The 14,588-nt window shown below is 40.4% G+C and overlaps 1 protein-coding gene across 1 annotated transcript in view; it reads right to left on the bottom strand.

Annotated features, from left to right (window-relative positions):
• Nucleotides 1-778: 778 nt before the first annotated feature.
• MINDY4B (MINDY family member 4B) overlaps nucleotides 779-14,588 on the bottom strand; it is a 48,638-nt gene continuing 34,828 nt past the window's right edge. The window contains exons 11-12 of the mRNA XM_043991881.1: nucleotides 2,884-3,064; nucleotides 779-912 (exon numbers count right to left, since the gene is read on the bottom strand). Coding sequence (XP_043847816.1) covers nucleotides 779-912; nucleotides 2,884-3,064 — 315 coding nt within the window. The remainder of the gene's footprint in view (nucleotides 913-2,883; nucleotides 3,065-14,588) is intronic.

The following is a 14,588-nucleotide window of genomic DNA, read 5'->3' as shown; positions in this document are numbered from 1 at the left end:
TTTGACATTTGGGACTTGGGAGAGGAATCATGGAGAAAAGGACAGGACACCAGACTTAAGGACAGGAAGATTTTGCTTCAAACCTACCTCAGACACTTACTAGCTGTGTGACTTTAGGCAAGTCACTAAAACCTCTTCATGTTTTATTTTTCTCATGGGCAAAATGAGGGAGTTGGATTTGATGGTGTCTGACTCTACTAACTCTCAGTTAATGACCTTCCCTATCAATTCAGTTCAACAGGTCAATTTGTGTTTCTATTTCTTCTTTCTTCTTTTCTTCCTCCTTCCTGGTGAGGAAGTTGATAGAGCATTGGGCCTGGAGTCAGGAAGTTCAAAATAGGACCTCAGATACTTACTAGCTCTGTGACCTTGGGCAAGTCACTTAACCCCTGTTTGCCTCAATTTCCTGAACTATAAAATAGGATAAAAGCACCTACCTCCCAGCTTTGTTGTGAGAATCAAATGAGACAATATTTATAAAGAGCACTTAGCACAGTGCCTGGAACATTGTAGGCACTATATCCCCTTCTCTACCTCAAAAATAAGGGGGTTGGGCCTCTGAAGTTCCTTTTGCTTCAGATGACAAATACACTGGGGGAGAGCCTTGAGGATTTAAGGGTCATAAGGAGGATAAGGAGCCAGCAAAGAATAGAGTGGACATGGGCAGAGATATGGGATAAGATCTATGAGAGTTTGAGGCCATGGAAACTATGGGAGGAAAGGGTGTTAGGAAGAAAGAATTAGTCCCCAGTCAAATGCTTCAGAAAAACCAAGTGTTTTAGAAGAATGGAAGAGTTTCATTCCAGTTGACAGACGCCCCCTTCCATTTTGTCCTTATCACCATCTCTACTGGTCGTTCTGGGACACAGTTCTCATTCTGTTGGACTTCTTCCCAATGGTGAGAATGAGTGTCTGAAGGAGAAAGAAACAGGAGTTAATCATGGTTAATCACACCATCCTCAGCTAAACTCTCATTATGTTGGAACTAGTATGTGAACCATGCTAGATCTATACTGTAAGGGACAAAGAAGATTGGCCAGCAGGTTAAGCACCAAGGACAGCTATGCCAGGGCAAAGGGAAGAGCATTAAGACTAGGAGAGGGGGGCAGCTAGGTGGCACAGTGGATAATGCACTGGTTCTGGATTCAGGAGTACCTGAGTTCAAATCTGGATTTAGACACTTGACAATTACTAGCTGTGTGACCCTGGGAAAGTCACTTAACCCTCATTGCCCCCCTCCCCCCAAAGGACTAGGAGAAAATTCCAGGAGGGAATAATAATAATTTTGTATTAATTGTTATATAATGTTAGTAATAATGATGACTCATATAACTCTTTAAGGTTTGCAGAGTACTTTATGTTTTGATTCCTGGGAAAACCTTTTTAGGTAGATACCATGATTAAATCTATTTTACAAATAAGGAATATGAAACCAAGAGAAGCTAAGTGACTGACCAAGGGTCATACAGCTAATGGAAGTAATGTAGAAGCAAAACCTGGGGGAATCCTTAATGCCAGAGGTGTTTAATGATTATTGGGAAAGTGACCTTTGTTTGGGCTGTTTATTGGCAGAGATACAAATGTTGGAAGTATGTCGATAGTCCCCATAACCTAGAGTGAGGTCTCTGACTGAGGAATAGGGGAGATGTCTATGAATCCTAAGGTAAGAGTGTCTACTTTGTTTCCCTCCCCAAAAGATATAAGTAGGAGAACATAAAAATACCATGATGGAAGAGTTCATAGCATTTGGCATTGACTCCAGGAGCTATGTAGTTAGGAGTCTTCTCTGCTCCTTCCCTTTATGTGTGGTCATTCTTCTGAAGGTTTCCCTTCAGGGTCTGTCCAAGTTTCTCTTCTCTTCTCTCTCTATACTCTCTCACTTGGTGATCTCATAATCTCCCATGAGTTCAATAATCATTTCTCTACAAATAACCGCATTCCCAACTGCTATCTTCCCACTCCACCAAACAAACCCTGCATTCATTTTTTACATATTTTGAATATAATCATATGTATATGTGCTGTCACCCCCTTAAGGAATAAGTTCTGTGAGGGCAGATTGTTTTTAAACTTTTCTTTGTATCCTCAGTACTTATCATGGTGCCTGGTACATAGAAAGTGCTTAATAAATGTTTGTTCATTGATTGATTGATTCCTACTTATACTGTGTATATTTGTGGCAGGATTATAAAAGAAATATTTCTATTTTTTACTGTGCCATTTCAGTAAATGCCTTTGCTTTGAGTTAATTGCCTCTTCTTGCTGAATATTGAAAAGGGAGCACATTGATGGGGGCTTGTGAGATGTAATTTTGAGAATGCAGACCTACAGAGTAACTTGAACTTGAAGCATTTGTAATGGGATTGTTGTCTCCTGAGAGACCCAACCTGAGAGTGACAGTCAGAGAAATAACCCAAAGGGGTACTGCATTTTCATTACTATTAATACCATATCATTTGTTAGGAGTAGTATTCAAAGAACAGATGAACTTTGTCAGTATCTGATATGCTCTACCACTTGGGCTCTTTCTGCCTTATGCTGACCATTCAGAATAAAATGTGGAGGCAGAATTGGCTAATCATAAGGACAAGGGTATGTGGCTTTTTATTGTTCTCTTTTCTAAGCATAAAACCCAGCTCATTCTAAGCATCAGAGAAAATCTGACCATTCACTTTCCAATTGTTATTTCCCCAAAAGTTGACATTTTCTTTACACTGCTCCAAAAATCCCTGGGTTTTATGTAAACCAAATTAAGACTGAATTTGTGAGTTACTTTTTTTTAGCCATCAACCCGAAAAATTCTTTTGCTGAGATGCCAAGTGAAAGAGAAATTCCTGTCGGAACACTTGAGGACATCTGTCACTGAGATTTGCACATACTTACCTATTGTAAGATAGGCTGCCTTTTTCTGGGAGGGATGACCAGTGTAAAAATAAAGACCAAAGAGATGCTCCATCTTCCAGTCAGATAAGAGCAGCTTGTTGTCACTAAAAAGGATGCTATAGGTTCCGTTGATGCTACACAGCCAGATGGGGAATTTTGGAGTCTTCAGCATGCTTCCAACCTGCGGTGGGGAAAGCAAGAATCTAAAAAGGTACTTTCTTACTTTTGAAGTTGCTTTGGTTTTACTACATTAAATATAGATTTTGCTTCATCTTTTACTATGTCATAATTATTAAAAAGCACTTATTAAACACCTGATCTCACCTGTTGCTTTGCCAGGTGATACACAACGAGAGTCATCTCTTAAACTAAGGACTGAACCAGTGAATGAATATATCTTCAATGATGTGAATCTTGAGTAATAATTTTAAAAACACTTCATATATTCCAGGTAGTGCAAATGCAAATAGAAAAGTCACTTAGGGGGCACTCAGTTTAAGTGATTTTTCAGGGTTGTGAAAGAAATATTATAACTGGACCCTAATCTGTAAACTTTCTATAACTGGCCTGTAAGTCCTGCCGTGGTCACCAATATGTAAATTTTCTATAGCTCAAATTAGCTGGCTGGCTATCTGACTGCTTGTAGGCTGTCTGCCTATCTATAGGCTATTAGCTGCCTAAGCCAGTCCATAAGGGCTGTTTAAAAATATCCCCCAATTGCTTCTCCCAAATTGTCAAGAAAATGATTAGGAAGTCTCTTTTTAATTACACAAAAACAGGGTTTATTGAGGTGAACCAATTTAGAAATAAAAATAGAAGAGAAGTAGGATAACACAACCTGACTGCGTTTGAACTTTCTCCTTGCCCCCATGAAATCTCCTCCCATGTCTCTCACCTGTAGATGTGACTGGCCACTGCCAATGCCACTTACAACCCCCGAGCCACGTCTCCTTTCTCAGTCCTCCCTGCTGACCCCTTTCTCAGTCTTCCCTTTTGACTGTCATCCACACCTGTTCTCCATAGCCACCCTTCTCAGTCCTCACTGTAGCTCCTTTACTCCTGCTCCCTTTCACTCTTCCTCCCTCTATGTCTCTACCCCCCAGGCTATATGACCCTTCTTCCTCTCAGAAGCCTCAGACCAGGCTGCCCACGCATGCCAAGCTACTTCGTTGGTGCCCCTAGGGCCGGAGCCGGGGGCTGGGTGGAGAAACCTGGGGCATGCCTGAGGCCCTTCATGCACATCCCTGCTGATCAGGGCTTGGTCACGCGCGCATGCCTGCACTTTCAGGGAGAGCAGTTGTGCTGGTGGAGGGGTGGCCCATTCGGGTGCCGGAAGCTAATTTTAGCCACTTACAGTTGGACAGCTAGTGTATGAAGTGGGATGTGAACTCAGGTCTTCCCTATCCACTATAGTATTCTGCCTCTCATTAATGTGTGTGTGTTGTAGGAGAAGGGTTATATTAGTAGTGTACAGTGTCTTTGTATTTGGGGACAGCACATTGTAGGCCATAGAATAGGCTATATTTCAGTCATGGTGCTTTTTAAAGTAGCATTTTATTTATTTTTTTTAAAGTCTGATCGCCACATTTTGTTTTTTACACCATATCTATTTCCCAATTTATCTCCCCACCCCCACTATACCTTTCTTGTAACAAAGAAAAACTGTTCAGCAAAAACCAGCTCATACAATGACTTCATATACAAGGTATGCGCCATTCTGTATCTGTGGTCTCCCCGTCTCTATTGAGAGGGAGAAGGTGTATGTTTCATTCTCTGGCACTGAGACTGATCATGATAATTATGTCAGAATTTTAAAATGACACTAAAAGGAAGTAATTTATGTACATGCTATTTTAGTTATTGTATTTTCTTCCCTTTGCTTCCTTTATTCTGTAGCAGTTTGTGCAAATCTTCTCATTTGTTCATCTCAGTTCCTCATATTTGTTGATTCTTACGGCATAATAGTTTTGTATGACATTCTTCTCCTCCTCTTCTTCTTCTTCCTCTTCTTTTGCTAACAAGACCTATTGGTATAGGGAACACTCGATGAGAAAACTCCCTCTACCAATACAGGTCAGCACCTGCAATTCATACTCTTTGAGGGTTATCTGGGGAGCTGACATGTTTTATAATTTGCTCAGGCTCATGTGGCCACTGTGTGTTACAGAAAGGAAGTGAACCTAGATCTCATTGAGGCTGGCTCTCTATTCAATTTACTGCTGTAACACTGGTGGATGGTGCTGTGGGAAGTGTTCCCAAAGTCTCACATTAGGAGCCTCTTGCAAACCTGCCTGTCCTGACTAGACTTTTGTTTTTCTTATTGTTGTTCAGTTGCTTTCAGTCATATCCAACTCTTCATGACACTCTTTGGGGTTTTCTTGGCAAAGATACTGGAGTGGTTTGCCATTTCCTTCTCCATCTCCTTTTTCCCCCCTTTTTTTTGGTGAGGCAATTGGGGTTTAGTGACTTGCCCAGGGTCACAACAGCTAGTAAGTGTCAAGGGTCTGAGACCAGATTTGAACTCAGGTCCTCCTGAATCCAGGGCCGGTGCTCTATCCACTGTGCCACCTAGCTGCCCCCTCTCCATCTCCTTTTACAGATAAGGAAACTGAGGCAAACAGGGTTAGGTGACTTGCCCAGGGTCACACAGTTAGTTAAGTGTCTGAGGTCATATTTGAACTCAGGAAAATAAGTCTTTCTGACTCCAGGCCTGGAGCTCTATCTATTGTATCACCCGGCTGCCCTGTAAGCCAATGTCTTATTTTGACATCAGAGATCTACCTCACAGGTTAGATGCTTCTGGTGTAACCAAATAATGGATTCAGTCAGTGTTACTATTGTTGTCATTATTATTATCACTCATAATTATTATATGCAGAAACTCTCCCAAGTGGAAGAAACGACTGTATTAAGCATGGGGTATTGATACTCTTTTTCGCTTGCACACTAAGAAATAATGGTTTTCTTAGAAGCCCAGTTGCTTATTGCTTTATAAATTTGGTTGGTAAAAGTTCAACAACTTTTTTCTTTCTTTCTTTCTTTTCTTTTTTTTTTTTTTGGTGAGGCAATTGGGGTTAAGTGACTTGCCCAGGGTCACACAGTTAGTAAGTGTCAACTGTCGAACTCAGGTCCTCCTGAATCCAGGGTCAGTGCTCTATCAACTGCTCCACCTAGCTGCCCCTTTCCTTCTTTCTTGTAACGTCTACAAAAGCTTTTATTCCCTCAGCTCCTTCCTACCCCGACCTGATCTAAGATAAGAACAGCTTTATTTCAAGGTCATTCTCTGGCTCTTTATCCCCCCTCAAAAAAAAAAAAAAAAAAAAGGAGCTGCTTAGGCTGGCCTAGGATTACAAATGCAGTATATGTAAGAGGTACATGGTAAGCCTTAATTAGAGTTTGTCATTCCCTCCCTACCTCTCTCCTTCCTTCCTTCCTTCCTTCCTTCCTTCCTTCCTTCCTTCCTTCCTTCCTTCCTTCCTTCCTTCCTTCCTTCCTTCCTTCCTTCCTTCCTTCCTTCCTCCCTCCCTCCCTCCCTCCCTCCCTCCCTCCCTCCCTCCCTCCCTCCCTCCCTCCCTTCCTTCCTTCCTTCCTTCCTTCCTTCCTTCCTTCCTTCCTTCCTTCCTTCCTTCCTTCCTTCCTTCCTTCCTTCCTTCCTTCTTCCCTCCCTCCCTTCTTTCCAGCTCTCATTGGGTGCCAAGCACTGGGCTAAGTGCTGGGAATACAGATCCAAGCCCACAGAGATAGTTCCTGCCCTCCAGGAGTTTACATTCTTACCAGGGACAACAAGGGGACACCAAGGGGAGCTGGTAGGGCCCCCTGAGGGGAGCAACACTTGCACCTTTCCCTCAGAGGTTCTCGCCCTCTGATCTCTAGGCATCTTGGGGGAATCTAATGATTGACACATTATCTCACCTATTAATGAGCATATTCCTTGAGGGCAGAGATGGAGTTTTTGCCTTTTTTTTGTATCCTCTGCATTTATCACAGTACCTGACACTTAATAAACATGCCGGGCATGTAGGAAGCCCATTATAAGTGCTTGTCAATGAACTGAGTTAACCTGCTTACCCACAAACTCAGGCTGCAGTCCCACCACCACTACCCTCAGCATCACTAACATTTATATAGTGCCTACTATGTGCTGGGCACTGTAGTAGGCATTTTATAAATACCATCTCATTGAGCCTCACTACAACCACGTGAGATAGGTAGTGTTATTTTACAGATGAGAAAACTGAGGCAGATGTGAAGTGACTTGCCCAAGGTCACACAACTAGTAAGTGTCTGAAGCTGAATTAAAATTCATGTCTTCTTGACTACCAGGCCCAGGGCTCTATCTACTTGCTGTCTCACTGCAATATGAACAAGGGGCTAGGGATTATTAATTTCTGCTTGCTTATGTGAGTTCTTCATTTCCTTGGTTAAATATTTATTGCAGGGCCAAAAATGTCTGCCGTAAAAAAGCCAGGAGAAGGGACCAATTAGTTACCATTTTCAGAAATTTATTTGATGTTTAAGTATTTAGATATTCTTGTATCAAACACACTAAAGAGAAAAAAGAGAGAAGGGAGAGGGTGGGACAGAGATGGGATGTGTTAGACAAGGGAAAGAAGTGGGAGAGCTTCAGAGAAAGCCTAAACGGATCCAGGCTCTTTTAAAAAGGAAAGCCACTTTTTCTTCTTAGCAGGTGTGAATCCCCTGAGGCTTTGCAGATGGTGTGAGCAGCACACTACTTTATGTTCACACTCAAGTACTGGAATCTTATATTCAGACCTGTACCTTCAAATAGAAAAGTGTTCCAATGTGCCTTCATCTTCTCTGTACCTCAAAACAATCTGCAGGGACCCACCGACCTAATAGGGCGCTCTGAGAGTGGGGGAAAAGTGAAAAAAGGATTATAATCTCCCCCAATGAGAATAGCATTTTTTCTGAATATCACTCTAGGGGAGAAGATTTTCTTCTTTTTTTTTCCTAGATACCCCATCGAGATCTGACTCTGGGACTGGTTGGATGTACACTGTTACCATCTCTGTAGAGCTAGTATGGTTTAAGGGGAAATTGACTTAGGGGCCCAGATAACAAAATGGATTTTACCTTGATGGCAGAGTTTGGCTGATGGGAAATGCTATATTTTTGAAGCCAGAACTCTTCATGAGTCATACTACTATTCCTACTCTTCAAATTTATAGAATCTACTATGGCTGGAAAGATGTGGCATTGCTAGGGAGCATATTTTTATTTCTCTTGATTTGTGTGTGCCATGTCTATGTCTAGTCTGGTCTAGGTCTATATCTATATTGTACAAAAATTAATTATTCATAACTATAACCTGGAAAATTATATATAATTGGATTTATGAAAAATTATGATTATATGAAAAATGATAAATTTAGAAAAATTATAATTGGGCCATAAATCCCTTCATGGTCACCATTAAAATGTGGAAATATTTTATTAACTAGTGCTAATTTGGGGGCCGAAGCTGACTGGACGACTAATCTGGGGACTTTTGACTATTTGGCTATCTGACATCGTTAATTTAATGTGGGCGGTTTATAAAGTTCCACCACACTGCTCCCAAACTGATAAACTAAAAATTAAGAAGCCTCTTAACCAAATAATCAAAGCAGAGTTTATTTATGAGATACTATTTAAAATTAAGAATTCAGGGAAATAAAGTGTACAACCTGACTGCTTTCCTGCCGTCTCTTTCCACTGTGTCTCTTTCGCATCTGCTGCACTTGGAACTTCTTGAATACAATAAGGGCCTTAGCCGCCTCCGGCCTCAGGGCACGTTACACTTTCCCTGGTTTGTAATAAGGCCTGTAACCTTGTCAGCCCTCCTAGTCCTGCTTTACTGTTTGTCTTGTCCCCCATCTCTCCTTTCTAATCTTGTCAGCCGCCCTCTCTCCTTTTCCGAACCGAACTCTCCTCCGTCCTTGTCCGCGCTCCCCTCTAGTCTTCCCCCTCCTCTAACTCCCAGGTCTATATATACCTTTTCTTCTCTCCACTCAAATCTCGGGGCTTCCTTTGCCCCCACAGACCAAGCTAATCCGCCAGCCAGAGCTGCAGCTGGTTTTGGGGGGGGGTGCACTCCCACTTCACATGCCTCAGCACAGGCTATCTTTCAGATAGCTCTGCTCAGGTCGGAGGGAGCTGGGGGCTTTTTTTCCCCCTAGCTGTCTGACCTGGCATCTTGCACAGCCCACGGGGCTTCTTCACTCAGCTGAAGCTGAGGAGGAGGGGGAGAGACCCTGAGGGCCTAAGGCTTTCTAATCTCAGCCTAAAGGTAGGGTCCCCAAATCAAAATAAATTTCCACTATATCATCTATATCTATATCTATATCTATATCTATATCTATATCTATATCTATATCTATATCTACGTCTACGTCTACGTCTACGTCTACGTCTACGTCTACGTCTACGTCTACGTCTACGTCTACGTCTACGTCTACGTCTACGTCTACGTCTACGTCTACGTCTACGTCTATATCTATATCTATCTATCTCTATCTCTATCTCTATCTCTATCTCTATCTCTATCTCTATCTCTATCTCTATGTCTATGTCTATGTCTATATCTATATCCATCTATATCTATATCTATATCTATATCTATCTATATCTATATCTATGTCTATGTCTATGTCTATGTCTATGTCTATGTCTATGTCTATGTCTATGTCTATGTCTATGTCTATATCTATCTATGTCTATGTCTATGTCTATGTCTATGTCTATGTCTATGTCTATGTCTATGTCTATATCTATCTATGTCTATGTCTATGTCTATGTCTATGTCTATGTCTATGTCTATGTCTATCTATGTCTATGTCTATGTCTATGTCTATGTCTATGTCTATCTCTGTCTCTGTCTCTGTCTATGTCTATGTCTATGTCTATGTCTATGTCTATGTCTATCTATGTCTATGTCTATGTCTATGTCTATGTCTATGTCTATGTCTATGTCTATGTCTATCTATCTCTATCTCTATCTCTATCTCTATCTCTATCTCTATCTCTATCTCTATCTCTATCTCTATCTCTGTCTATGTCTATATCTATATCTATCTATGTCTATGTCTATGTCTATGTCTATGTCTATGTCTATCTATGTCTATGTCTATGTCTATGTCTATGTCTATGTCTATGTCTATCTATATCTATATCTATTCATGTTGTCTCTCCCATAAGAATGTAAGTTCCTTGAGGGCAGGAACTTTTTTTTTTGGTCTTTCTTTTTATCATTAGCACTTAGGACAGAGCCTGGAACACAAAGGGTTAAATACTTGCTGATAATCAACTATTTCTTCAATTAAGCTAATTCCACTGAGCTCTTAAAGTAGAGAGGATATGTAACTATGCTGGTTCTGGTCCACCAAAATAGTTATTCTCAGGCTATTCTTATAGATTTTTTAAATGTACAAATTTACTTTCATTGATATCTTTATTTATTCAATGATCCATCTGTCAATCTATCTACTTATTTATTTGTTCATTCATCCATCCATTAATTTATTAATTTAATTATTTATTAGTTCATTTATTTATTTATTCATTCATTCATCCATTTATTTATTTGCTTGTTCATTCATTCATTCATTCATTCATTCATTCATTCATTCATCTATTTATCTATTTGTTCATTTATTTGCTTATTCATTTATTGTGGCACTGTGGAAAGATTGCTGCATTTGGAGGCAGAGCCACTATTTACTACAGGTGAACCTGTGGGACTTTAAGAAATCACTTAACCTTTTGGGGACTCGGTTTCCTTTTCTGTTAAAATGAAGGGGTTGGTTGGAAGTTCTCCATAGTCCCTTCTAGCTCTAAATCTATCGATTTAGATGATGTACCAATTACTTGGTGGGTATTTCAAGTCAGATGTCATAGAGACATCTTTAACTCCAAATGTCCAAAACTGAACTCACATTTTCTCTCAAACCTTCCCTGTTCCAAACTTCACGATTTATGCTGAAGGTACTTCTATCTTTCTAGTCTCCCAGGATTATAAACAATATTATTCTTGATCCCACACCAAAAATTATATATTTGTTTGACAATTCTTGTCATTTTCATATCTACAATACATCTCATATTTGACCCCTTCTTCTTCTTCTTTTTTTTTTTTTTGCAGGGCAATGGGGGTTAAGTGACTTGCCCAGGGTCACACAGCTAGTAAGTGTCAAGTGTCTGAGGCCAGATTTGAACTCAGGTACTCCTGAATCCAGGGCTGGTGCTTTATCCACTGGGCAACCTAGCTGCCCCACTCTTCTTTCTATCTACTCAGAAAGCTTCTCATTTGGATCGTTACAATGGTCTCCTAATTGGTTTCCCTGCCTCAATCCTCTTACCTCTCCACTTCATCCTCTATACTGCAGACAAAGTGATTTTCATGATATATAGATCTAACTATGCAATTCTTCTACTCAATCAGCTTCATCCAGTCCCTATTTATTGCCTCTAAGATAAAATATAAACACTTCCATTAAGCTTTTTAAAGCCCTTCACAACATGGTACCAACTTATTTTTCAATAAGTTACAGGACATTACTCCCCATATTATAATCCAGTCAAATGAGCCTTCTCTGTTCTTCGTACTTGATATTCCATATCCCAACTTCATAACTTTTCACTGGCCATCTTCCATGCCTGGAATGACCCTTTCCTCACCTTTGCTTTATAGAATCTGTGGCTTGTTTTTAAGACATAGATCAAACACCATCTACGGGTAGCCTGATCTCTCTTTCCCCCAGTTGCTAATGCCATTAAAATGTGAAGAGAGATAGAGGTTGTTAGGAGGATAGGTTGGGGAATTAACTCTCACATGAATGAATTGAAAGGATGAGTTTGGAGCAGAGAAATAACTGAAGCCACAGGGCAATACAGTCTCTCAGATGGTTTGCACGTGACTGTCTTTAGAGCTTGAGAGATTAAAATTTACAATGTAGTAAATCAAATGAATGTTTGGAGATTTTCTGGAGATTAAATAAGGACTTTTGTTTTCAAAATTGACAGAAAGTTGGATTTCATGAGTCAAGTCAACAAGCCTTTATGACGTGCTAAGCACCAGAGATTCAAAGAAAGGCAAAAAACAACCTCAGTTTCTACTCTCAAGAAGCTCACACTCTAATGGGGGAGTTAATATGTAGATAGCTATGTACCAATAAGATATAGGTAATTTAAATTGGAAATAATCAACAGCATTAGGTTTTTATACATTTGTGTTCACTCTCTCCAATGAACATTGTGGATATTAGTGGGAGAGTAAGATCCAGGTTTATATGTATACTATGATCCTTTTTTTTTCTTTTTTCTTTTTGTGGAGCAACGAGGGTTAAGTGACTTGCCCAGGGTCACACAGCTAGTACTATGACCTTTTGTTTTTGTTTTTTTTAGTGAGACAATTGGGGTTAAGTGACTTGCCCAGGGTCACACAGCTAGTAAGTGTGTGTTAAGTGTCTGAGGCCAGATTTGAACTCAGGTCCTCCTGACTCTAGGGCCGGTGCTCTACCCACTGTGCCACCTAGCTGCCCCCATACTATGATCTTGTGATGACAATTTCATTTGCCTTACATTAGAGAACTATGATGTTGTTTATTATTCTTGCTTTTATCTTATTGTTTAATAACTGTTTTATGTTTCAGAGCTAGTGGTGCAGTGGTGCCTGATTTTGTGTAAATGGGAAGCACACTAGTGGGAGTGAGTGAACTATACTAGTGAATAGTAGGAGTGTATTCTTCCCACAACAGGATTATTTCTAGGACACTGAGAGGTTATGAGTTGTAGACATGTAGTAGCAGTCTATCTCTGGAAACCTAAGACCTACTGGTATGAGGGCAAGTTGAAAGTGAGTGAGCCAGCCCCAAAAGAGAAGAGTTGACCACATGCTTCATTCCAGGTGCTACATATATGGTTTTTGTTTTTTGGGGTTTTTTTTGCGGGTCAATGGGGATTAAGTGACTTGCTCAGGGTCACACAGCTAGTAAGTGTCAAGTGTCTGAGGCCAGATTTGAACTCAGGTACTCCTGAATCCAGGGCCGGTGCTTTATCCACTGCGCCACCTAGCCGCCCGGTGCTACATATATGTTTATCCTCATTGTCTTCCTCATCAGACTATAGGTTCTTTGTGAGAAGGTACTTTTTGTACTAGTGCCCTCTATACCAAGCCCGGCGCATCGTAGGTACGGAATAAATGCTTGTTGGTTAATTGATTAAATCATCTTCCTCTCTGAACATATGCTTCTTCCTCTCCAACAAGCCATCAGTTATAACAAGAAGGAAAAGAAAGAGAGAAAAGTAGTTCATCAAACTAACCAGTAAATCAACTATGCCTGACAATACATATACTATCCCACACTCACAGTCCTCTACCTCTGGCAAAGAGTGGGGAGGACCATGGGCTACTCTCCCTAAATCACATGTGATTCTCTCCTATGGAACCTTCATTCCCTCAAACCTTCTAATTTCCATTTCAGTACAGCAGACTCTCAAAACAGAGAACCAACCTCAAGAACTTCATGTTTCTCTGACTTAAGTGAATATCTCATCCCTAGAATAGCATACCACTTTTCTCAGGGCCCTTCTAAGGGTGATTATGAGTTTAAAAAAAGAGCTTAATTTAGCTTCATTGATTCAAGATCAGAAGAAGATATTTACTCAGGACCAGGAAGGCAGCATCTAGTAGAGAAGTAGCTTTATGTAGGACAGATTGTTATTGAACATATATCAACCTGACTCCTTTGCCTAGAGTTGACTACAAAATGTGCTGCAGCCAGAGAACTGAGTACATTTTCCCAAAAGTTTGGTTGGATAAGTACAAAGGTTGTATATATAGGATAGTCCCAATCTGAACCAAAGGAAGTATACTCACATCAAGGTTTTGCAGAAGAAATAATCTTTTCCCCTAAAGGCAACTCCTTCCACTTTAGGAATTATTGTAAGGAAGGCTTTCCTTACCCCACATCTAAATTTATCCTCTGAAACATTTACCAGCTGTTTCAATTTTTCCCATCTTGAGTCAAGAAGAGTAAGTCTATTCTCTCTTCCACATAATAGTCCTTAAACACTTAATAACATTTTCCTCTAAGTCTTCTTTTCTTCATGCTCAACATTCCTCATTCCTTCTCTGGCAAAAGAATAGGGACCATATTTTTTGTTAGGGTCTTTATAGAGAGTATTGTGTCCTTTCCTTTAAAAAATTAAGCTTTTAGGGCAGCTAGGTGGCACAGTGGATAGAGCACCGGCCCTGGAGTCAGGAGGACTTGAGTTCATGCCCAGCCTCAGACACTTAACACTTACTAGCTGTGTGACCCTGGGCAAGTCACTTAATCCCAGTTGCCTCACCAAAAAAAAAAAGCTTTTTTTGATGCCTCTTGTCTTATCACACTCATTTCCAGTTATATTCTCTCCTTGAGCACCAATAAGTCCTCCTTTAGAACAACAAAATCCCTGACATAGTGACTCTGTCTGATTAGATATACATCATTCCAACTCCATAGTCCCCCATCTGTAGTAGACTCAGAGGTTTCCTCTAGTTCTGAGATTCCATGATTCTGTGATAGGGTTAATGACTTTCATACTTCCTGCTGTACAATTTAGCTATGCCAAATTGGGAAATGAAGCCATGGAATGGCTTTGGAAAGAGTTCAGTCTCATCAGAAAGCTCCAATTCAAGCTTTGTGACAGTTAGTAATATATGC

This window comes from Dromiciops gliroides, chromosome 3 (genome assembly GCF_019393635.1).
Source record: "Dromiciops gliroides isolate mDroGli1 chromosome 3, mDroGli1.pri, whole genome shotgun sequence".
NCBI lineage: Eukaryota > Metazoa > Chordata > Mammalia > Microbiotheria > Microbiotheriidae > Dromiciops > Dromiciops gliroides.
This window is presented reverse-complemented; position numbering and strand designations above follow the sequence as displayed.